The following is a 23,249-nucleotide window of genomic DNA, read 5'->3' as shown; positions in this document are numbered from 1 at the left end:
AAGGTGGTGTTTTGCTATCTTTCTGAGGACTTGTAATTATTTACATAAAGCTGAATGAAGAGCTGTTTAGATCATTGCACAAGCGGAGACTTTCTAAAACAAAGAGGCATTTGTGGAGGATACGGTTTAAAGAAGCAGCTTTCCAGCATTAACATGAGCTCCTATTGTAAAGATATTCGACTGATTTGACAAGCTGAGCTGACCTGCGAATGACCTCGTCTTACAAGTCCAAATTAAGATAAGGAGAGGTTGTCAGAAAGTCAAGCTGATGAACTTTTCATGACATGGGCCTATCTTATCTTTCACAAGGAAGTGTGGCGTCATGAAAAAGGCTAAATGCTGTCCTCCATAACAACACTGCGGTTTCTGGTGAGAGACATGTAGACCACAGCTGCTCTCAAAGCTTAATCTGTGCACAGATTTATCTGCAAAATTTAAAGAAAACGCAAAAATCATTTCAGAATTTCAGTTTATTGGAAAATGCAAAACGTTTTCAGTTGCATGCGCAGCACGCAATGCTAAGAGAATTAAGGTTAAATGTCACAGAGCCTGGTTCAAAACTCCACCATTTTTTATTTTATTTTTTTTTACATTTTATATAAAAAAAGATTTTAAAAATGAGACGGGCTATCGTTCTGTCCCATACAGGTCGGAGCAGAGAGTCCTGAGGCTGTGTGTGCTGCCTTGTGTTGGAGTGGCTCTGAAAAACAGCCTGGACGGTTCAGGTGTCCAGCAGGTCAGCCAGCGCATCGGGTCAAAAGGCGGCTCCTGGAAAAGAAATTAAATATTCCCCAGTTATTTTACAACCTGAAAACAACCTGCAGCCTGGATAACGAGTCGCAGTACCTCATAATAAATCAGAGGATGAGTAGCTGAACATATCCGCCGCCTGGTCATCACCTCGATTTCCTTCAGTGTTTCTGACTTTCTCCACTTTGCTCTGCGGTTCTGGAACCAAATCTGAAGCACAATAAAATTCTGTTTTATTGGGACATGAAATCTGCAAAATGATGTAACGAAGGTGCAGTTAAAGGCATTACAAGGAAAAGAGCTTAAGAGACGCGCTGAATTGCCTCCCTCCGTCAAGGTCAACAAGCCGTTTACGACCGGTTTCAGTGAAATTAGCAGCGATAAAAAAAATAAAAACAAACAAACAGTGCATTTAAGTTTTAAAAATTCCCTTTTGTTTTAATCCCACGTTACCAAAACATAAATTATTCAACAATTATTAACATTTTTCTTCAGTTAAGCAGTCTGTTTGTAATATTACTTGGTTTTCCAAGCATTTGGGATGAAAGTGCTTGATTAGCAGAGTTGGGCATATTTCCGCTAGTGCGCTAATAGCAGAGCTAATTTTAGCTTAGCGCTTTAACACTTTTGCTAACTATGAAAACATTTAACATACTTAACTTTCCCGAAATAACATTTTCTGTATCTTGACATCTGTGAAAACGTTTTGGTTATCGATTGTTAAGAATTTTTCAAATAATTAGCCATTTATATTCATGCTCTTATTTTGAACAAGAAAGCTAAAGGAACAAAATAAAATATAGACAATAGAGAACAATTAGCAAGGATAAACACAAAAGGACATTATGGGATATGTTACGCATGTCTAAGTTAAATTGGTGCTCAAAGGTTGTAGTTTGTAACTTAAATTAGCGCTTTAGCATTAGCTTGTGTCAGATATCAGGTTTATGCAGCGCTTTAGCATTAGCTTGTGTCAGATATCATGTTTATGTAGCGCTTTAGCATTAGCTTGTGTCAGATATCAGGTTTATGTAGCGCTTTAGCATTAGCTTGTGTCAGATATCAGGTTTATGTAGCGCTTTAGCATTAGCTAGTGTCAGATATCATGTTTATGTAGCACTTTAGCATTAGCTTGTGTCAGATATCATGTTTATGTAGCGCTTTAGCATTAGCTTGTGTCAGATATCAGGTTTATGTAGTGCTTTAGCATTAGCTTGTGTCACATATCATGTTTATGTAGCGCTTTAGCATTAGCATGTGTCAGATATCATGTTTATGTATGCTTTAGCATTAGCTTGTGTCAGATATCATGTTTATGTAGCGCTTTAGTATTAGCTTGTGTCAGATATCATGTTTATGTAGCGCTTTAACATTAGCTTGTGTTAGATATCAGGTTTATATAGCGCTTTAGCATTAGCTTGTGTCAGATATCAGGTTTATGTAGTGCTTTAGCATTAGCTTGTGTCAGATATCAGGTTTATGTAGCGCTTTAGCATTAGCTTGTGTCACATATCATGTTTATGTAGCGCTTTAGCATTAGCTTGTGTCAGATATCATGTTTATGTAGCGCTTTAGCATTAGCTTGTGTCAGATATCAGGTTTATGTAGCGCTTTAGCATTAGCTTGTGTCACATATCATGTTTATGTAGCGCTTTAGCATTAGGTTGTGTCAGATATCAGGTTTATGTAGCGCTTTAGCATTAGCTTGTGTCAGATATCAGGTTTATGTAGCGCTTTAGCATTAGCTTCTGTCAGATATCGGGTTTATGTAGCGCTTTAGCATTAGCTTATGTGTTTATGTAGCGCTTTAGCATTAGCTTGTGTCAGATATCATGTTTATGTAGCGCTTTAGCATTAGCTTGTGTTAGATATCAGGTTTATGTAGCGCTTTAGCATTAGCTTGTGTCAGATATCAGGTTTATGTAGCGCTTTAGCATTAGCTTGTGTCAGATATCATGTTTATGTAGCGCTTTAGCATTAGCTTGTGTCAGATATCATGTTTATGTAGCGCTTTAGCATTAGCTTGTGTCAGATATCAGGTTTATGTAGCGCTTTAGCATTAGCTTGTGTCAGATATCATGTTTATGTAGCGCTTTAGCATTAGCTTGTGTCAGATATCATGTTTATGTAGCGCTTTAGCATTAGCTTGTGTCAGATATCAGGTTTATGTAGCGCTTTAGCATTAGCTTGTGTCAGATATCAGGTTTATGTAGCGCTTTAGCATTAGCAGAACTGTTTATGTTTGGCGCAGCTAACCTTTCAGTTAGCGGTGCCCACCTCTGCTGATTAGTTTTCCTAACATACTTTTCTGAATAAATTACTATTTACAATAACATTTATGCATTTTTATTTCTGTTAATTATTTTTGCTTACATCCAATGCAAACATTTAAGATTAGAATATTACTCTTAACTTGATTATTTTATTTATTTCTTATTTCTAAATGATATTGGCTACATTTTATTAGGAAATAAAAGTTTATTATTATTAAATCAGACCAATAAAAATATTTTTTTATTGAGAAATATGAGATTAATTAAAAGTTTATTTCCTACAGGTTAATCTGATGAATGAGCCTCATCGGAAAGGACAATATAATTTATTAAATATGACTGTTTACATATAGATATCATTATTTGTAATTGTTTGCGTCCCCCTGGTCATGAACCCACAGAAGCAGGTGTTGTACCTGTATCCGTCCCTCCGTCAGCTGCAGGCGGCCGGCCAGCTCGTCTCTGGCGTTGACGTCTGGATAGTGAGTCTGCTGGAAAACCGCCTCCAGCTCCTGAACCTGGAGCGACGTGAACGTCACCCTGGTTTGTCTTTTCCTCTTCTGACCTGCAGGTGAACAATGTCTTAATATCTCTTTGCTTGTTAAATAAATGCTACATTTACTGAGGTGTCTGCGTTAAGTTAATAAATACTCACTTTTGGTTTCTGTGGCAGATTTTGGAGATTCTTCATGATTTTTCTGTGAGGAATCTATGAACAGTGACAAGCTTTAACGGGAAAACTAATTTTCTGGCTACATTTTAAATCAAACTGTTAATTAATGGGATATTTAAAACCTTACCTGTGTAAGAGAGCTTGTTATGTACCTCAGTGTTATCTCTAATAACAGACCAGTTTCGATAAACTCTTTCCTCTTTTCTGATCGGTCTTCTTAGTATTTCTTCGATTGAATGGGAAATGTGTTTGTGCTGCCGTGATTCCCTCTCTTCATCCGCACAGGATTGTTTTTCTCTCTCTCCTTTTGTCCACATATCCAACAGTTTATCTCCCACCAGCAGCAGGCTTGTCATTGTAGGTAAAAACTGATCAGAAATCCCTTCGGTGTGTCTCCAGTATCAGGATCTGTGAAGGTAAACAGATTCTGCAGCGTTCGCTCAGTCAGAGGAAGACAATGTGGTTTCCTCCCTCCACTGGCAGTCTATGTTTGACCTGCATCACATGGTCAGCATGGAGGTGGAGCATCAGGGCACTACAGAATATTTCCAGGAAATCCTTGAAAATCAGCATGTACCAATTGGTGACAGAACTCGTATAGATTTGATGTCAAATCAGAGGAATCAGAACTTCTTACTCTGCAGAACAAACTGCAGAAAAATCAGGTGCAAGCTATGCATCTGGTCTGAAACCTGGATAATATTCAACTATTAAACACGTTTGGTTCTCTTTCTTATCACCTGGTTTACTGCACAGGTAATGTTTATCACTTTGGCCTTGATGCACCTTCTGTTCTCTTCTTCCATTCAGAAACTCAGGAAAATCTCATTACGTTCAAAAAAAGACCACTGATTGAGGGATTTGTCTCCCTCTAGTGGCCGGCGCCGGCAGCTCCTCTCAACCTTTCCACACAGTCAGTCTATCCAGGAACCAGCGAGACTTTTCCAAAACGGATTTTCTGTTCCAAAGCCTCCAGATGAGTGTTTTACTTCAGATCAGTGACCATAATTACACAGATAATACACATAACATCACCAGGTAACACATTGATTACTGCAACAGAGTTTTCACAGGTCTGACTGAAAAAATAAAAAAATAAATCAAAAGTTGAATCAACCTTCCAGAACTGTCAGATTTCTGCTTCTGGTCTGATTCCCAGAATCAGAACCAAATAATTCATGCTCCTCTAATCTGGAATAAACTTCCAGAAAACAGCAAATCTGCCGAAACGCTGAGCTCCTTTAAACTAAAGGCTGCTTAGCTGCCTTTGATTAATAATCACTGGAGCGTATCGGTTTAATATTACAACTTTTCATCCCTTTCCTTTATTCTGCCTCCTGTTTTTGTTTGTTTTGTGTTTCATCATTTAAAACACGTTGAATTTTCCTGTTGCTGAATCAAACAAATAAACCTGGTTTACTGGTGTTAGCTCTATATTGCTTCATAATTATCTTGTGAATAGTTGATGGCCGCAAAAAGGCAGGTCATCAACTACTTGTACCATAATTTGAGAACCTGAGGTAAAAATGCATGAACGATATTAAATATTAGTTTATGCCACATCTGGAAAAACAGCGTTAGAAATAAACGTTTCCAGTCTTCAGGGTCAAAGTTTAATCAAAGTATTTTGATAATCTGCTCAACAAAATTTCCCTCAGAATATTGAACCTAAAACATTTATTTAGGAATCTAAATAATTATTAATTAAACAGCTAAACGGCTATTACTCTCAACAGGAAGGCTGCAGCCAAGAGAAACAGCAGAAAACAATATAATCTACACAAATAACAGCGAGTTTAAATTTAACTAACGAGCTAAAGCAACAAATTGGTCGAGAAATTCTATTAATCAGTTTATGATACGGATATTTATTTCTGTAAAATGAAATGATCCTGGTTGAAAACGTTTGAGTTTGAACATTTCCTGCACAGTTTCTGAGTTCAGCTGATTCAACTTCCTGCTTCAGCGTTAAATCCTTAAAAGAGCCTAAAAGCAGGAGATTCCCTCACTGAGACAAACTGGAAACGACTCTGAGGCGGATTCATGAACCGGATGGATTCTTTTCAGAGGTCGATCGTCACAAGATCCCAAAACAATAGCTGCAGACCGGCAGGACGGGATGCAACGAGGGACATTTCCCAACGAGAAACGGCGGAAATAAAGGAGAAATGATGACATGAGACCAGGCGCTGCAACCACAAGCTAAAAAAATATGATATTTTCCATTTAATTTTAACTTTTAGTTCAGAAAACGTTTTATTTTTCACACTTGAATGTTCCAACTTTTCTTCATGTATGATTTTAGAAATGTTTCTCACTCTGCCAGTAAAATAAACACAATGATTCATTCAGCTGCGTTATGGAAACGTGTCAGATCCACAATTAATATGTTTCCTTTGTCCTACATAGTTTAGGACTGAAATGATTAATCACATTAATTGTTATAAGTCGATTATTGAAATAATAATACAATATTACATGATTGAAAGAAATGTAATTTGCTGTAATAAACAACAAACTAAAACCAATAATGAAGCCAAAACTGCAAAAAAAGAAAAAAAAATGCTTTGCATTTAAGTATAATAATAAAAATATATTTTTCTGTAAATCTGTTCTACCCAAAACTCAAGTTGCAGTTTTAGCTTCACCTTTAAATCCTGTAAAATAATCTCCTATTAAGCACCTTTTGCTATCCAAATAATCTGTTAATCCAGAAAATATTCTCCAGATCCGTCCTGCTGATGTTCAGTCAAGCAGAAAGGGATTTCCACAGGCTGAAGGATTTATCCTCTTTTCTCCCAGAAACTTTGTTTAAAATAAGTTGTGTTGCTGCTGCAGGTTGTGAACTGCATCTAAAAACTATTCTGTTCATGTCGTCTTCATTCAGGAGAGCCATTGGTGCCGACAGTCATGTCCAGAGTAAAAACATGCAGAAAAAGCTGCGTTTTGGCAGCTTTATCTGCTACTTTTTACTACTTTAGAGAAGCTGAAGAAGACAATCTGTTGTTTTTTCACATCTCTGCTCCTTAAAACTGTATTGTTGAATCATTTGCACCTGTTATTATAAACTTCAAGTCTGCAGTGAAATGCTATTTGCTGCATACACACAGTTTATTCCTGTTTTGTGCACATACGTGTCTTCAAGCAGTCAGTCTTATGAGGTGAGATAAGCATGTTCAGTGTTGAAAACTGCAGAGATGTTCATGCCAGAAGTGTGACAGTAACTTTCTTCCTTCTGGACTTTAACTAGGTAGATGTGGGCTGCTATCAAACTCTCAATTTACACTAATAATGTAATTGAAGCTAATGGCATTTGGAGGGAAATGGAGAGGTAGGGTAAATTGGGAAATGAAGTTATGACTTACAGCGGCTCATGAACAAGCCTTGTGTTGTGTGATACTTTGCCAGCACGTGATAGACACAGACACAAATATGTGTTGTTAAAATCAGAAGGAAACTGGAGCAGTTTGAGGAAAACTCACAACCAACCGATACAAAATGCTAAAAACAAGATTTACTTAAAGTGGAACAAATTTACCCCAAACGCAGCGAAAAAGCAGCAACAATCCCAAAAGGAGGTGAGAACAGGAGCCAGGCTGCAGAGGCTCTGGCCTCAAAGGCGTCTCCTTATGAGATTAGTTTGTTTTACAGTGAAAAGGACAGAAGACCTCCAGCCTGCCAGAAGCTGGTAGGTCAGCTGCTGCTACTGTTGTAATTTGGTTCACATGAGCGCCCGGCTGGACCTATTTCAGTCAGCACGAGCTGCAGTCCCATGTCTGAAATTTGCTTTTTCTCAGCAGGCTGTCCACCCCGCCCGCCCGCGCTGCAGCTCCCAGACGCCTCCTTTTGTCTGGCTTTCTCTTCTTTCTTTCCTGTTTCTTCTCAAACTTCAGGAAACTAAACCTGAGCCAGCAGGTTGAAGCTAACATGACCTCAGAGAAGGACAGCAATGGACTCGACAACTATGCGTTTGCGGTGAGTTTAATGCTTTTCTTTTGTTTGATAAGAACAAGCTTTACTAAAAATGACATATCTGGAAATCTGGGGATGAACTTCTCTCCATTTGATCTGGTTAAACGTGTTGGTTTTTAACCAGAAAATACAAAAATCTATTTATAAATGAGCATTTTTCTGTCTTAAAGCTGGAAGTAAAAGCCAAAGTAGTTTTTTCCCCTCATTGAATTTGCAGAACCCAAGTTCTACAGGTTTACTTCACTGCCTCAGGTCTAAACAAATGAAAAAATGCCTTTCTGTCATAAAGAAGAAACATTTGATTTGAATTTTCTGTAATAATTTATGAAGATGGGAACGTTTGTGGGCGTTTTGTGTCCAAACTTCTGCCTCTTTCTGACGTCTTCCTGTGTCTGTGGAACTGAAGCTGGAAGGACGTTTCTGTGAAAAAGGAGAAGATCTGGACTCGTCTATCGATGAAGACACGAACAAACTGGCTTACTGCGTGACAGACGTCCCGCCCTGGTACCTCTCCATCCTCTTAGGCACTCAGGTTTGTCAGGAAAAGCTTGAAGCCGTCAGTTTTGATGCAACATGGAGTCTAGAGCTACATAACAACGTAAACAAGAGAGGCAGGATTTGATTCAGGTTCTTAGTTTATGTTTCAATAAGTTCAGGGCTGCAACTAACCATTATTTTAGTAGAATATTATGATGATTAATTGATTAATCAGATAAAACATTTACCACATCCTGCAGATTTTTTCATTTAACCACTTAAGATTTTTTTTATAGATGCATTGAAAGATGCAAATAATTTTTAAAATAAGAAAATAAACATTTTGTTTCATAAAACTCAACAGTAACATTCCTTCATCTGCAGCTAAAAGATGAAAAGCTCATTTTATTCTGCTGGACATCAGTACAGTGTAGCATCATCTGGTGATTATTTTATGAATCAACTGATCAAAAGTTACTGAATAGGATTTTGTTCTACAGAATTTGAACCAGTCGAAGCTAAAACTGCCTCTAGAGAAGTTATGAGTACCGTATTTTCCGCACTATAAGGCGCACCTAAAAACCTTCAATTTCCTCAAAAGCCGACAGTGCGCCTTATATATGGACCAATATGGAGACACAACAGGTCAACTACGGTAAGCAGCCGCCGACTTCATTTTCCCTTATAGAAGAAGAAGCGCGCGGTGCATGCTGGGATAGTTGTCAGAACGCTGGTTTGTTAATAAAGTTTGATAATACATTTAAAGCCAGGGGGGAGGAGAGACAGAGACTGCGGCGGCAGCGTGTCGAATGGTCTGTGTTACCCAGAAAGCAGTTGGGCACAATATCACCACACCACCACCGTGAGTGAAACAACGACTGGGGCAGCGGGGACCACTTCTTTACAAATATAGATGTGTAATAATAGAGTACGGAACAAATTGGTAACCCAAACTGAAGCGTCTATTCTATGCGCCTTATAATCCGGTGCGCCTTATAGTGCGGAAAATACGGTAGTATTTGTTTTACTATCTTAAAAACAAAATGTATCTATTTTTTTGCAGTTTTGGGTTAATTACTGCTTGACTTGTGTTGTTCTTTCAGCAAATGATCATTTTTATAGTCTGTACTCCAGTTAGCAATTAATCGATACTAAATTAGTTACATTTCACTAATTGATTCATCGTTATTAATCGTTTCAGTGCTAAATGAATTCATGCATTAAAAGCCAAACTGTTTTATCCTCCATGCTTACTTTGAAATGTCCCTCCTGTGTTCCTGTAGCACTGTTTGACTGCCTTTGGCGGCATCATCGCCATCCCCCTCATCCTGTCGCAGGGCCTGTGTCTGCAGCATGACGGCCTCACTCAGAGCTACCTCATCAGCACCATCTTCTTCGTGTCTGGACTCTGCACCTTGCTGCAGGTCACCTTCGGCATCAGGTAGGAACCGATACCAGAAGGATCCGGTTACCTGCTGTTGGCCTGGATTTACTGCCTGTGACTGATTTTATTAGTAGTTGTTGATTAAACACAGCAGTTCAGCAGGAGACTGAATCAAAATGGAATCATTCAGTCGTCTCCATTTCAGGTCTGAGTCTTTTCCAGATGAAATCTGGAGCATTTGGAGAAAAAAAACTAGCACTTTATGACTTTTTGTATGTTTTGTCAAGCAGTTTTACCCTTTTTTTAAAGTTAAGATGAATCGATTATTGAAATAATTGTTAACTGATGTAGTAATTTTCATAAATATAGTCATAAATATTTTCTACCCAGAATTCCTCAAGTGGCAGCTTCAGCTCTGGAAAATAAAATAAAGTTTGTAGTTTTCACCAACCTTTTCAACACCACATTTCAAAATGTGCACCAAAAAATATTGATGGAAATGTGACTACTGACATCTATCAGTCTGGAAACGGTTCTGAGGTCCAGAGAACCTCAGTCAGAACCATTATCCTCACACAGGGAAGCTACACTCAGCTGAGGTCAGAGGTCATGATGGCAATCATGGCCTCCATATTTCTGGAAGGTGTTTGGTCTGTTTCATCTGGTGTGAAACTGGCACCGCTTCCCAGAAACAGAACATCACAGCTACAGCCAAACATGGTAGTGGCAGTGTCATGGTCTGGGACTGCTTTTATATCTGAACAACTTGCTGTTATTCGCTGGAGCCATGAATTGTGCTCCCTTGCAGAAAATCCTGAAGCAGAACATCCAGTTATCAGTTTGTTGCCTTAAACTCAAACACAGCAGCAGAACAAAGAAACTAAAACGGCCAGTTTTCAGCTTCAGGGGGGATAAACTTCTCCACAGGGGGGATAACCTCTCCACAGGGGGGACAACCTCTCCACAGGGGGGACAACCTCTCCACAGGGGGGGATAAACCTCTCCATAGGGGGATAACTTCTCTACAGGGGGGATAACCTCTCCACAGGGGGGATAACCTCTCCACAGGGGGGGATAAACCTCTCCATAGGGGGATAACTTCTCTACAGGGGGGATAACCTCTCCACAGGGGGGACAACCTCTCCACAGGGGGGACAACCTCTCCACAGGGGGGGATAAACCTCTCCATAGGGGGATAACTTCTCCACAGGGGGGATAAACTTCTCCACAGGGGGGATGAACTTCTCTACAGGGGGCATTACTTCTCCACAGGGGGGATAACCTCTCCACAGGGGGCATTACTTCTCCACAGGGAGGCATAACCTCTCCACAGGGGGGATAACCTCTCCACAGGGGGGATAACCTCTCCCCAGGGGGGATAACCTCTACACAGGGGGCATTACTTCTCCACAGGGAGGCATAACCTCTCCACAGGGGGGATAACCTCTCCACAGGGGGGATAACCTCTCCACAGGGGGGATAACCTCTCCCCAGGGGGGATAACCTCTCCACAGGGGGCATTACTTCTCCACAGGGAGGCATAACCTCTCCACAGGGGGGATAACCTCTCCACAGGGGGGATAACCTCTACACAGGGGGCATTACTTCTCCACAGGGAGGCATAACCTCTCCACAGGGGGGATAACCTCTCCACAGGGGGGATAACCTCTCCCCAGGGGGGATAACCTCTACACAGGGGGCATTACTTCTCCACAGGGAGGCATAACCTCTCCACAGGGGGGATAACCTCTCCACAGGGGGGATAACCTCTCCCCAGGGGGGATAACCTCTACACAGGGGGCATTACTTCTCCACAGGGATGCATAACCTCTCCACAGGGGGGATAACCCCTCCACAGGGGGGATAACCTCTCCACAGGGAGGCATAACCTCTCCACAGGGGGGATAACCTCTCCACAGGGGGGACAACCTCTCCACAGGGGGGGATAAACCTCTCCACAGGGGGGATAACCTCTCCACAGGGGGGATAACCTCTCCACAGGGGGCATTACTTCTCCACAGGGAGGCATAACCTCTCCACAGGGGGCATAACCTCTCCACAGGGGGAATAACCTCTCCACACATCATCTGAGTGGTTCAGAAATGGGTTTTCTGAAACCAGCTTTTTGTATTTCTGAATTTGTTTGATGATCTAGAAAAGCAAAAACTGGGGAAATCTTTGACCTTTCCATGCTGTGTAGCAGAAGTGAGGATCCCGTGTTAGTTATGCCCAGTTAAGGTGACATTAAATCTGGTGTAAAAGCCGTTTTTGTCTTTGAATCCCACAGATTTAAAATGTGATTTGAGCTCTGAGCGCTGCAGCTCAGCCTTCCTGAATCCCGTCATCACAGCTGGATTAGTCAAGGAATTTCCGTCTCATTATGTCCGGAATCTGGTTTCTGCTAAAACCCGCATTCTCCTGGCTTAGCACCACTGATGCTTTCTTGTCCTTTCCTAAACATTCAGGCATGAGCTGGCAGGAAAACATCACCTTCAACAAACTCAGGGATTTTCTTTCCCAAAGCAAACGTCTGCAGCCATTTTCTCCTCCAGGAACTTCCTGCATGATGCTGATTTACATGCTTCACTGGAAAGTCTGATGTGTATCGCAGCACAGAGACAATCATTAGCAGCTGATAGCTTTAACCCACTTAACCTCGAGTCTGTGTGTCTAATAGGAGAGTCACTCTCTAGCTTCACATGATCTGAATTAACTGTTCACATATGCAACAGATGGAGACTGTAGGTTTAAACTTCCTGTTTATGAATAAATCTAAACGATCTCAGGCTTTAGCAGCATTTTGCTAACATTGCATTTGCCTCCAGGCTGCCCATTCTTCAAGGCGGCACGTTCACGCTGCTGGCTCCCTCCATGGCGATGCTCTCCATGCCAGAGTTTACGTGTCCTGCCTGGACCCAAAACGCCAGCTCAGTCAACACTTCGTCCACAGAGTTCATAGAAGTGTGGCAGAGTCGGATGAGAGCTGTAAGTAAACTGTGAGCATTTAATCATTTAAAGCAAAGGTTGGTTTTATTTCCCTCTGGGATCAACACAGTATTTTTTTTAATTGAATTGAATTAAACTAACAGCTGGTCACATGACTCCACCGGGTTTTACCTCCAATTTTAGCTAAACCCAGTGGTTTGTGCTAAACCCAGTTTGTTCTGAAAAATTAACTGGGTTTAGCACAAGACATGGCAGCTGTGCACAGAAATGCTCAGGGTTTGATTAACATGCTTCAGTGACGATGTTGTGATGTTTGGAACACAAAGATTAACAGCAATATTTGAGTTATTTAGAAAAAAAGGGAATTTATATTTGAAAGTCACATTTTTACTGTTATTCATACATTTCTAAATGTCACAGTTTTTAAACTTTATAGCCCATTTAGCTCCAGTGAGAAGGCTACATTATTAGTTTGAGGTTAAATATTTATACAATCAAATATATTCAGCTGACTGGCTAAATATTTAGTTATCTAAATAATTAGCCAGCAGCCTAAATATTCAGTTTAACCACAGTTTATTTAACTACTTAGCTATATATTCAATTTGGAACTAATATTTAGCTAAACATGTTTAGTTAGTAAGCTAAATATTTATTAAAACTTTGACTTTTTTCTCAGTCTCAAGGAATTGTAATTTTTTCATTACAGTGTTGCAATCATTGTCTTGTTTTTTGTGATTATTTTATGTATTTTTAGGGTTTTGGTTTCAGCAATAACCAGCCAATGTGCTGTCAGATAGAAATAAATACTCTTAAATTATATAATTTCATTTATAATAATTTTAAAATATATTTATAGACTGAAAATATCCTAACAAAATGTCTTAAATAACGAGGTGTTGTGTTTCAAGGCTTCTACTGTTCATTTCTCTTAGTGCAAGTTCACCACACTCCCTCTTGTGGCAGACAAGAGTATTACAAAAACAAAGACGAAAGTGAATTTTTTCCTCCTTTTTTCAAATTAAGTTTCCGTTGCTTGTTTTGTTGGAGTATAATGATTGATGCCTAAGAGCTGTGATGCTTCTGTGTCCAGCTGCAGGGCTCCATCATTGTGGGCTCCCTCTTCCAGGTGTTTGTTGGATTTTCAGGCCTCATCGGCCTCTTCATGTGCTTCATTGGACCTCTCACCATTGCTCCCACTATCGCTCTCATTGGCCTGTCGCTGTTTGATTCAGCTGGGAGCAGCGCTGGAAACCACTGGGGCATCTCTTCAATGTAATTCCTTGGACTATTTTGTATTTTTACACAAGAAAAAAAAACACCAAACAGTGTTTATGTCTGAGGAAATGTGTTTTTCTAAATCTGGTTCTTTAACAAGATTAAAAGATGTCGTTGCCTTATCCTTAATGATGATCCTTATGCGAAGACTGTTAGAGTTTTCTGTTCAGAATCTGTTTTCTCCATCTTCTGTTTACATTTCAGACTAATTTTCCGTCTGTCTGCCTCACAGGACCACAGCCCTGATCATCCTGTTTTCACAGTACCTCCGTCACATAGCCATGCCCTTTCCTACATACAGCAAGGATAAAAAGCTTCACACTTCTCGAGTCTACATCTTTCAGATTCTCCCTGTATGTAACTGAAGAAGTGATTTATGTTTTATAAACAGAGTAAATTGTGATTGTTTTGTTGTTGTTGCCCGTTTCAATTCTCAGGTCTTGTTGGGAATCACAGTTTCTTGGCTCATTTGTTACATCCTGACGGTGTATAACGTTCTTCCTGCTGAACCAGGGCAGTACGGTTACCTCGCACGCACAGACCTAAAAGGGGACGTAATCAGCCAAGCTCCCTGGTTTACCTTCCCATATCCAGGTAAGACATTAAGATTATATCTGATTTTTATTTTATATCTCAATATATCTAGAAGTCATGGAAAATGGAGATGTGTCTATTTAAAGCCAGAGATTTGTGTGACTGCAAAAAAAAAAAAAAAAAGCTTTTCACCTTTTTTTTTCACAAAATAATACAACATTTATATTATGCAATTTATGTAAAAACTAACAAATCTGTCAGAGGATGTAATGCAAATGTGAAAAAGCTGCAACAGCCTAATTCGCTCCCAAAACACATTTTTCACTTTCAGGCTATTTTAAAAATATATTTTTAATTATTCTAATTCTGAATATGACTGCATGCAAAAAGCATCAACTGGAGACGATCTAGGAAAACAGTGACATCAACAAAACTCCAAAATGTTTCTCTAAAAGTTATAAAAAAGATGGGACAGAAACTTATTGGGTGCTGTTTGTTGCTGCTGTCAAAAATTAACAGCGATTATCTGGATGTTTAGCGTAGCTATCACGACACGAAAATGGGGATTATTTTCTCTACATTATTCATTCATTTATAAATGTTACAGTTTAAAACCAAATGTTAAATCTGCAAAATAAATATTTAGCTACAAGCTAAATTTTTAGCTTACAGCTAAATACTTAGCTAACATGCTAATGCGAGCTTGCCCAGAACCGGAAGTGGACTGCTAAGAACAAAAGCTGGGTCTTAAACTCATTGCTGCTGGACATCCATCGGTAAACGTCTGTCCAGCTGTTAAAACGACTCATCCGATGTTCACAGCTGAAACTGCGCATGTCGAGACGACGGGGAAGGAAACAATGAACCTGAGTGAATTTGGCCCCCCCACCTTCTTCAAATCAGACAAAATTTGTGTCAAACGTTAGTGCTACGTTTGTGCTGGTTTGTGCAGCAAAAATGTTCGTTTGTGCCGCTTTCATTTTAAAGATATAAAGAAAGTAGGATTTCATAAAAGTTGAGGGGCTGGTTGACCTTTTGACCTTTATACTTTCATTAATATCTTCAAAGCCAAAGCAGCACAAACAAAAATTTTTGCTGCACAAACCAGCACAAACGTAACCGAGTTGATTGACACCCATTTTGTCTGATTTGAAGAAAGTGGGGGGCTGGTTGACCTTGGATGACCTCTAGAAACATTTCTTTATATCTTTAAAATGAAAGCAGCACAAACGAAAATTTTTGCTGCACAAACCAGCACAAACGCAGCACAAACGTTTGACACCAATTTTGTCTGATTTGAAGAAGGTGGGGGGCCCAACTTCACTCAGGTAAACAACGACGAGGTGAGCAGCAGAGTTAATAACCGTCATCAAGACTCGGCTTTTATTTGGGTAGTCAACTTCCGCCTAGTGAATTTACATGTTAGCTAAATATTCAGTTTGAAGTTAAATGTTTACATCACAAACTAAACATCTAGCTTTAACTAAATATTTGGCTTGAAACTGTAATACTTATAAATAAATGAAGTAACATGGTGAAAATATGACTTTCAGGCATCAACAATCAAAGACGTATGGCTGCAATACTGAAGCCTTGAATTTCAAATAAAACATTCAGGCACAGATTTAATCTCCTAAAACCTTCGAGCAGAATCATGTGCTAGGACGAAACCTGATTTGAACTCTGGGCCACAATTCCATGAGCTAGTAATAAAATAAATGATAAAGCTCTGAGGTGTAGAGTTTGTAATGAAGGCAGCACAATAATTTGGGGTTAGTTCTCTTCAGATGGAAAAAAACATCAGTGAGTTTTGATCCTAAACATTTAAGTTGAAGAGGAATTCTGTTTCTCGGTGGAAATTACAGTTTTGAATTGGCCTAGTCAAAGTTCAATATCAGGTGTGATAGAAAATCTCAGGAGTCACGTGAAGAGGAGACTGAATATTAAAAATTGATTTAAAAAGATGGCTGCACAGTGACGCAGTTGGTAGAGCTGTTGCCTTGCAGCAAGAAGGTTCTGGGTTCGATTCCCGGTCTTTCTGCATGGAGTCTCCATGTTCTCCCTGTGCATGGTGGGTTTTCTCCAGGTTCTCTGGTTTCCTCCCACAGTCCAAAAACATGACTGTCAGGTTAATTGGCCTCTCCAAATTGTCCCTAGGTGTGAGTGTGTGAGTGCATGGTTGTGTGTCTCTGTGTTGCCCTGCGACAGACTGGTGACCTGTCCAGGTGACCCCACCTCTCGCCCGAAACGTTGGCTGGAGAGGCAGCAGCAGCTCCCGACCCACTGAGGGACAAGGATGCAAGAAAATAGATGGATGGATTTAAAAAGATGTCAAATTTATGGAATCAATTTGTAGTTTTTCACATTTCTTTCTGATTGATGTGTATTATTCCCATTTACCATAAGCAGGAATGTAAACTTTTGAAAGCAACAGCATAATGACGAGATCCCAAAAAGTAAAGGCTATTAAAAACTGTATATTTAAGATGTTTATGTCATGATTTACTCATAGTCTCATTTTCTCTGTCATTCTGCTTTAAACCAAACCCAGGGCAGTGGGGGAAGCCCACAGTGAGCCTGGCCGGCGTGGTGGGGATCCTGGCCGGGGTCATCTCCTCCATGATCGAGTCTGTTGGGGATTATCACGCATGCGCAAGATTATCTGGAGCGCCGCCGCCACCGAGACACGCCATCAACCGCGGCATAGGCATCGAGGGAATCGGCTGCCTGCTGGCTGGAGCGTGGGGAACCGGAAACGGAACCACCTCCTACAGCGAGAACGTCGGCGCGCTCGGTATCACCAAGGTAACGGCCTTCTCGTGAGATCGCATCAGACTCAAAGAGCAAACACTTGAGCAGGATCTCCTGACTTTGCAGGTCGGGAGCCGCGTGGTCATCGTGGCCAGCGGGTTGTTCATGGTTGCCATGGGGATACTTGGTAAAATGGGTGCTGTGTTTGCAACCATCCCCTCTCCGGTGATCGGAGGCATGTTCATGGTCATGTTTGGTGTCATCTGTGCAGCAGGAGTCTCTAATTTGCAGGTAAACACCTTTAAGCTAAAACAGGGAAGTTTCCTGAAAGCTCCTAAAAGATTTCCGATCCTGTTCCGACTGGAAGATTTCTGCTCATATTTTCAGTACGCAGACATGAATTCATCCAGAAATATCTTCATCTTTGGCTTCTCCATGTTCTCTGGTTTGGTAATTCCCAACTGGATATTAAAGAATCCCAAAGCTATAGCTACAGGTACGTAATCAGTTTGTGTTACTTTGTTATTAATTAGCCTTTAAAAAGCTTCAAACCGTCGTTGTTTCCAGGTGTGGTAGAGTTCGACCAGATGCTGCAGGTTCTTCTGACAACCAGCATGTTTGTTGGCGGTTTCTTCGGCTTCGTGCTGGACAACACCGTCCCAGGTGCTCTCACACTTCAACAACACAGCCTCAGTGATCTAGTGGGGCATAGGGCTTTCTGCCCAGGGCTGCACAGCATGGGAAGGCCAAAAATAATAATATTTTGAGTAACAAAAGTGTTTTCATAAGAAGATATTGAAATGTTTTCTTTGTTTCCTGCAGGATCGAAGCAGGAGCGCGGCATCCTGGCCTGGAACAAAGCTCATGAAGACGATTCGTGTGAAACTCTGGAGACCGGACAGGTTTACAACCTCCCATTTGGCCTGTCCTCCTACCTGTCCTCCCTCTCCTGGCTGCGCTACGTCCCGTTCTGCCCGCCGGGCCTGTCCAGCTCCCTGGATCCCAAGCAGCCGCTGGGAACTCCAGACCCGGGTCAGATCATGATCGGAGTTGGGTTGTGAGTCACGGTGAAACCGTCATTTGGGATTTTCCAAACACACCACCAGAGGCAGCTCAGACTCTGTAACATCTCAGAGACGGTGTACTGTAGCAACAGAGTTTGGATCTTTTAATCTTTCATTTCACATCAGGTTTAACTGCTACGTTGAGTTTTAGATGAAATCAAGTGGTGAAGTCAGAAAAGAAGGACATGAAGAAGTAAAAACGTAATCTCTGCCATTTCTTAGAAATAAAAAGGCGACTGCAGAGCTAAGACACTTTGACTGGACAAAGTTCAGAAACATGCAGCAGCAGGCGAATGCCACCCAAATCTGATGTTTTCACAGCAGGATGTGGAGTCGGACCAGGAGTCATTATTATCATTTTCAGCCATTATTTACATCCAGATTCACCGTCTGGCTTCTTCTGCTGCTGCTTTATGACACACGTCTCACATCAGGGACGTAAAAGTCAGATAAAGTTTGACGTGAGCCGTCAGACTGTGAAAACTGTCTGATACCATTTAGTTCCACATATGGAAGTGAAACAGGTCAGTTGTTCAAAACATTGGAATTAGGACATTCAGGCTGCCGTACAAATAAAATAAAATAAAATAAAATGAATAAATGAATCAGATTTGGGTCGTATCGCCTGCTGTTTGAACGCAGCCTGTTTGTGCTGAACCTCCAGGACTCCTGATGTTTTTTATCTGTTTTTTTTCATGCAGGCTACATGAACAAAGCAAAAGCTGAATTTAAAAAAAGTCTGTGGCAGGATTTGTAAAAATGTAAACATAACAGTTGGCATGCAGAGAAAAGTTTCTGCTTCTCACGTTTCAACAGTGATCAGTAACTTAAATTGGTAAAGGAGGAGTGAAACATGTCTGCTGACCTGCTGCTGCTGGATACATTTTTTGGAAAGATATTTAATCCAGTGGTGCTTTGCTTTGAAATCCAAGATGGTTTATTATTTACAGTGGATCCTTAATTACAAGAGATTAAAATTAATCCAACACAGACACTCTTATTAAAGTTTCAGATATTTTTCACTCATATTTGCATATTATTTTCACTTTGTTTTGCTGTGACTCGTTTAAAGTTGTTCTGTTTTCGGTCTCAGATGTCAGTTACATGCAGGTGCTACTAAATCAAATATCCGATGTAAATATGATGTAAATATGGGATTTCACACTTGAATATTTCAGTGATTTCTGTTCAGTTCATTTCTGATTCTCATTTCTTTCAGTTGCAGCATCTAATATTGAACGTTTAAAGTGACGTACATTAAACTTAAACACTGAACCCTCAGCTTGTCTGTGCCAGGTCTCGTTTTACAGCTTTGTATAAACCAACAAAAGACTCAGCCCACATTTCTCTTTGGTGAACAGAAGCAGCGCTGATCATCTGCTGGGTTGTGTACACCAAAGTCATCAAGATTCGCTCGAAATCGTCCTGATGCAGCGAAGCGCTGTGATCCGACAGCCCAGCTATGAGCCCAAACACGTCCGTTAGCTTCTTGGGAACGATCTCCTCACAGATGAAGTTCAGATTTCTGGTCTGACGGAGCGAAGAAAGTTCAGCGTCGTCGACAGAAAACCCCCCACTGGGCTCAAAACGTACGCCGGCCATCAGGATCTGATACACAGAGAGAAGAAAGGGCAAAAATGCAACTAATGCACATTCAGAGGTACATCTGGGTCATATTTATTTTATTCACCTCGTATAACAAATGGGCATCACTTATGGTTTTGTAGAACGTTGGATTTCCAGCTGCTGAAGATCCTCCTTTCACTTTGGCTGCAGCAGGAAACAGGACTTTGTGCAAAAATAAAAATAAAAAACAGGCACAAGAATATTTAAATAAGATTATCTTCACTATCAACTTTACTTCTCTATGCACGTGTTCAGGATTAATGCTGTAAACTCTCAGACGTGGATAAATCTTTGTGTCAAATGAAAAAACGACTTTATCTTTAATAGAGGGTTGCTGCTCTGCTGCACGTCATGAGCTTCAAACTCTGACCTCTGACCTTACAGACAAATCCTGTCTGCAGACACTAAACCTCAAAGCTACAAGGAGAATCAAAGGAGGAGCAACACATGGAAAATATTACACAGTCCAAATGATTTCAACATGCAATGCATGGTTTTAGTTTCCCCGGCTTTACGTTGCAGAACGATCACAACAGGATGTGCAGCAACAGAAACAATTTAAGATTCAGTCCTTAAGTTTGAAATAAGAGGAGCCAATCTGCTGCTGTGGTTCTTCACATTTTATAAAGTGTGAAGCAAAGATTCAGATGAAAGGAAAAAACTGAATAAAAAGATCTCAGTGGAGAAAAAGATCAATGGATTAAGTTAAATAATATGGCACAGGATTGAAAACTGACCCAGCTTTTATTTTGGTAGCTCACTTCCTCTTATCAGCAAGTGAGTTAAATATTTAGTTAGAAGCTGTTCTGCTCATGCATCTCCTGTAACGTTTCCATTTTCATTATTAAACCATAAGCTTAATAATCAATAATCAAGCTGCTGTCTGCATTTTGGTCCAACTTTAAGAACCATGCAACACGATTAGCTTAGCCTTCCTGTTATCATCTCGTCTGAATTAACAGACACAAATCAAAAATGTCAATTTCCAGATTCCCAAACTGCCTGTTACTCTGGGTCAGTGGTAAAAGTTTGACTTTTGGAGTCTGAGATTGACACCTGGTTCATCATGAGTCAGAATTTATTCTTTAAGAGCCAATAAACATTTTGCTACTTATTATTCATAATAATGAAGAAAAGAATTTATGTTGCCATATGTTTAAAAGATTATTGAGGTCAAGGCTTTTGGAGGATGAAGAAAGAAACTGAAACGGTTTTGGATCCATGTTGTTTTCTGGCTTTGCTGCTGTAAAGCATACTTCAAAATAAAATATAAGCAGCCATGATGAAGATCATAAACTGGAATGGCGTTCATAAATCTCTCTAAATGGTGGGCACCGTCACACGCCCGGCTGCAGGCGATTATGTGGAAAACGTCAGAAGGTCCCAGAGTCGCAGACTGAACTCAGATGTTCAGCAGCTGAAAATTCACCAGGATTTACTGACTGACTTTCCTTCATAACATTTTACGTCCCATCAGTCACAGTTCTTGTCAGTGGCTTTGGTGCATTACTCACATCACTACTGTAACTTTCATTTTGATTAATTAGTTACATCGATTTTAACATTCCACCACCATTCATCACTATTTTCCTCTTTTAAGTTCTGGCTGGAACTTTTGTATTTGTGTGTTTCCAGAACGCCTGTAAATCTGACGCACAAGTGCTAACAGCAGCAGGGATGAACGACAGAGCCGCTTCTCCTGGCCCTCTGGGGGTTAAATAAGCTACTGTTATGCTAAAATCCGTTAGCCTATCAGCAAAACTGTTTAAGCTTAAAATAGCATCTCAATGCTAAACATGTAGCTCCAGCACAGATGCTAACGCTAATGTAGCATCCACAGTAGCAGCTAACGCTAATGTAGCATCCACATTTCTGAAGAAGCTCCATGAATGATGAGAGAAACTCTGGAAAGTTGAACGAATAGAAAAACACTTTGCTCCAACCTGAAGGCTGAACAGGTTCAAAACTGTAATCTTTGCTGTTGAGCTCGTGTATTATATTTATTTACATTCATTCAGCAGCAAAAGGAATCTAAACTAAAACATTCTGCCGCGTAAAATCAAAACAATGACTAGAGGCTCTGATATCTAATAGAAAATTATTTAATTGGTTCTTAACCTGATCCGATCTCGTTATCGTTTATTCTGAGAAAGCTTTTAATTTCTTCAAGAGGAAACTTCAAACTGCAAAGTTTACTGCATTAGAACAAAACAATAATATATGTATCTAGATATATATAGTTTAATTAAAAGGACATAAAGTCAGATTTAAAATTTAGAACTTATTAATAGCTGGGCAACAATCCGTCTTACCTCTCGTCTGGGATTTGGTGACCCCGGTCCTGATGAAGCAGTAGAAAAGTCCAAGCATCACTAGTCTCCAGGAAACCATGGCAACCAGATCTACCTGAGGATGAAACCAGGCTGCAGTTTGTCTTGGTGAAGACTTTGTGTCCTCTGGTTCAGTTTGTCCCTGTGTCTCCAGTCCAGCAGCTCCGTGTTTCACCGTCCAGTAAACCTTCTTCTCTGCTGTCCTCAGACTCTCTCTCTGTGTCTCTGTCTTTCTCTCTCTCTCTCTCTTTCTCTCTCTCTCTCGCTCTCTCGTTCTCTCTGTCTCTCTCTCTTTGTCTCTCTCTCTCTGTCTCTCTCTCTCACTCTCTCTCTCTGTCTCTCTGTCTTTCTCTCTGTCTCTCTCTCTCACTCTCTCTCTCTGTCTCTCTCTCTCTCTGTCTCTCTGTCTTTCTCTCTCTCTCTGATCTCTCTCTCTCTCTCTCTGTCTTTCTCTCTGTCTGATTTCTCTCTTCTCTTTGTTTTTAACACTAAGATGGTTTCAGGTTCAAACTCCTGCTTCTGGTTTATTTTAGTAACTTTTGTGACACACTTTCCTTTTCCTCTGAATAAATCATTTATGTTAACATCCCGTAGTGAAAAATAAAGATAAAAGTGTCACTAAAATGTTACTTTTAGCTGCTGTTTGCATGTAAGAAGCTCAGTGAAGTCTTGGAAAAGTATCTTCAGCCCTTTAGGGGAGTTTTATGAGACAGAGCAACACAAAGTGTGTATGTATGTGAAGTCCAGGGAAAATGATTCGGTTTAACATTTCCGGTTCAGTGTGATGCATTTTGGTTGCCATGACTACAGATCTTTAAATTCAAGTTACCCAAATATGTTTTACAAATAAAAATCTGGAAAAATCTGGAACCGAAAATGTACATAAGCAATATAAATATATGAATAAATAAATAAATGTCTGGAGTCAAATCAGACCAAACGTTTCTCATTTCACGTCAGTTAGAATCAACAAAAAGCCAGAAAACATGGCAAGAATTTTTTAAAAACTTTCTTTGAATTCAGAAGTTTACATACAAAATGCGGGTTTTCTTCCACAAACCTCAACAATTTCCAGATGCTTGAAGTTCATCTGTTCAACCATAAACATGACGGGAGCGTCCGACCGTCACGGCGTTCAGGAAGGAGACGGGTTCTGGCCCAAAATGTGCAGATTGAACCCAGAACAGACGT

The 23,249-nt window shown here is 40.3% G+C and overlaps 3 protein-coding genes across 3 annotated transcripts; 1 reads left to right on the top strand and 2 right to left on the bottom strand.

Annotated features, from left to right (window-relative positions):
• Positions 1 to 463: 463 nt before the first annotated feature.
• On the bottom strand, positions 464 to 4,862 carry LOC103481191 (uncharacterized). Its single transcript, XM_008436514.2, has 5 exons — positions 3,824 to 4,862; positions 3,679 to 3,732; positions 3,440 to 3,588; positions 847 to 960; positions 464 to 768 (listed from the first exon to the last, which is right to left on the bottom strand). Exons 1-5 carry the CDS (start codon positions 4,050 to 4,052, stop codon positions 628 to 630), a joined length of 687 nt encoding a protein of 228 aa, XP_008434736.2. The 5' UTR covers positions 4,053 to 4,862; the 3' UTR covers positions 464 to 627.
• A 1,729-nt stretch (positions 4,863 to 6,591) lies between these two features.
• slc23a4 (solute carrier family 23 member 4) lies at positions 6,592 to 19,383 on the top strand. Its single transcript, XM_008436516.3, has 12 exons — positions 6,592 to 7,671; positions 8,075 to 8,200; positions 9,429 to 9,586; positions 12,355 to 12,514; positions 13,569 to 13,750; positions 13,986 to 14,106; positions 14,191 to 14,347; positions 16,839 to 17,092; positions 17,165 to 17,329; positions 17,426 to 17,534; positions 17,606 to 17,701; positions 17,861 to 19,383. The coding sequence occupies exons 1-12, from the start codon at positions 7,624 to 7,626 to the stop codon at positions 18,097 to 18,099; spliced, it is 1,815 nt and encodes a 604-aa protein (XP_008434738.2). The 5' UTR covers positions 6,592 to 7,623; the 3' UTR covers positions 18,100 to 19,383.
• Positions 19,381 to 22,293, bottom strand: LOC103481192 (protein FAM180A). The gene is made up of 3 exons (XM_008436515.2): positions 22,041 to 22,293; positions 19,793 to 19,890; positions 19,381 to 19,710 (listed from the first exon to the last, which is right to left on the bottom strand). The coding sequence occupies exons 1-3, from the start codon at positions 22,117 to 22,119 to the stop codon at positions 19,381 to 19,383; spliced, it is 507 nt and encodes a 168-aa protein (XP_008434737.2). The 5' UTR covers positions 22,120 to 22,293.
• Positions 22,294 to 23,249: the final 956 nt, after the last annotated feature.

Source organism: Poecilia reticulata, chromosome 6 (genome assembly GCF_904066995.2).
Source record: "Poecilia reticulata chromosome 6, P_reticulata-male-v2, whole genome shotgun sequence".
Taxonomy (NCBI): domain Eukaryota; kingdom Metazoa; phylum Chordata; class Actinopteri; order Cyprinodontiformes; family Poeciliidae; genus Poecilia; species Poecilia reticulata.
Note: the sequence above shows the minus strand (reverse complement) of the source record. Positions and strands in the feature narration are given on the sequence as shown.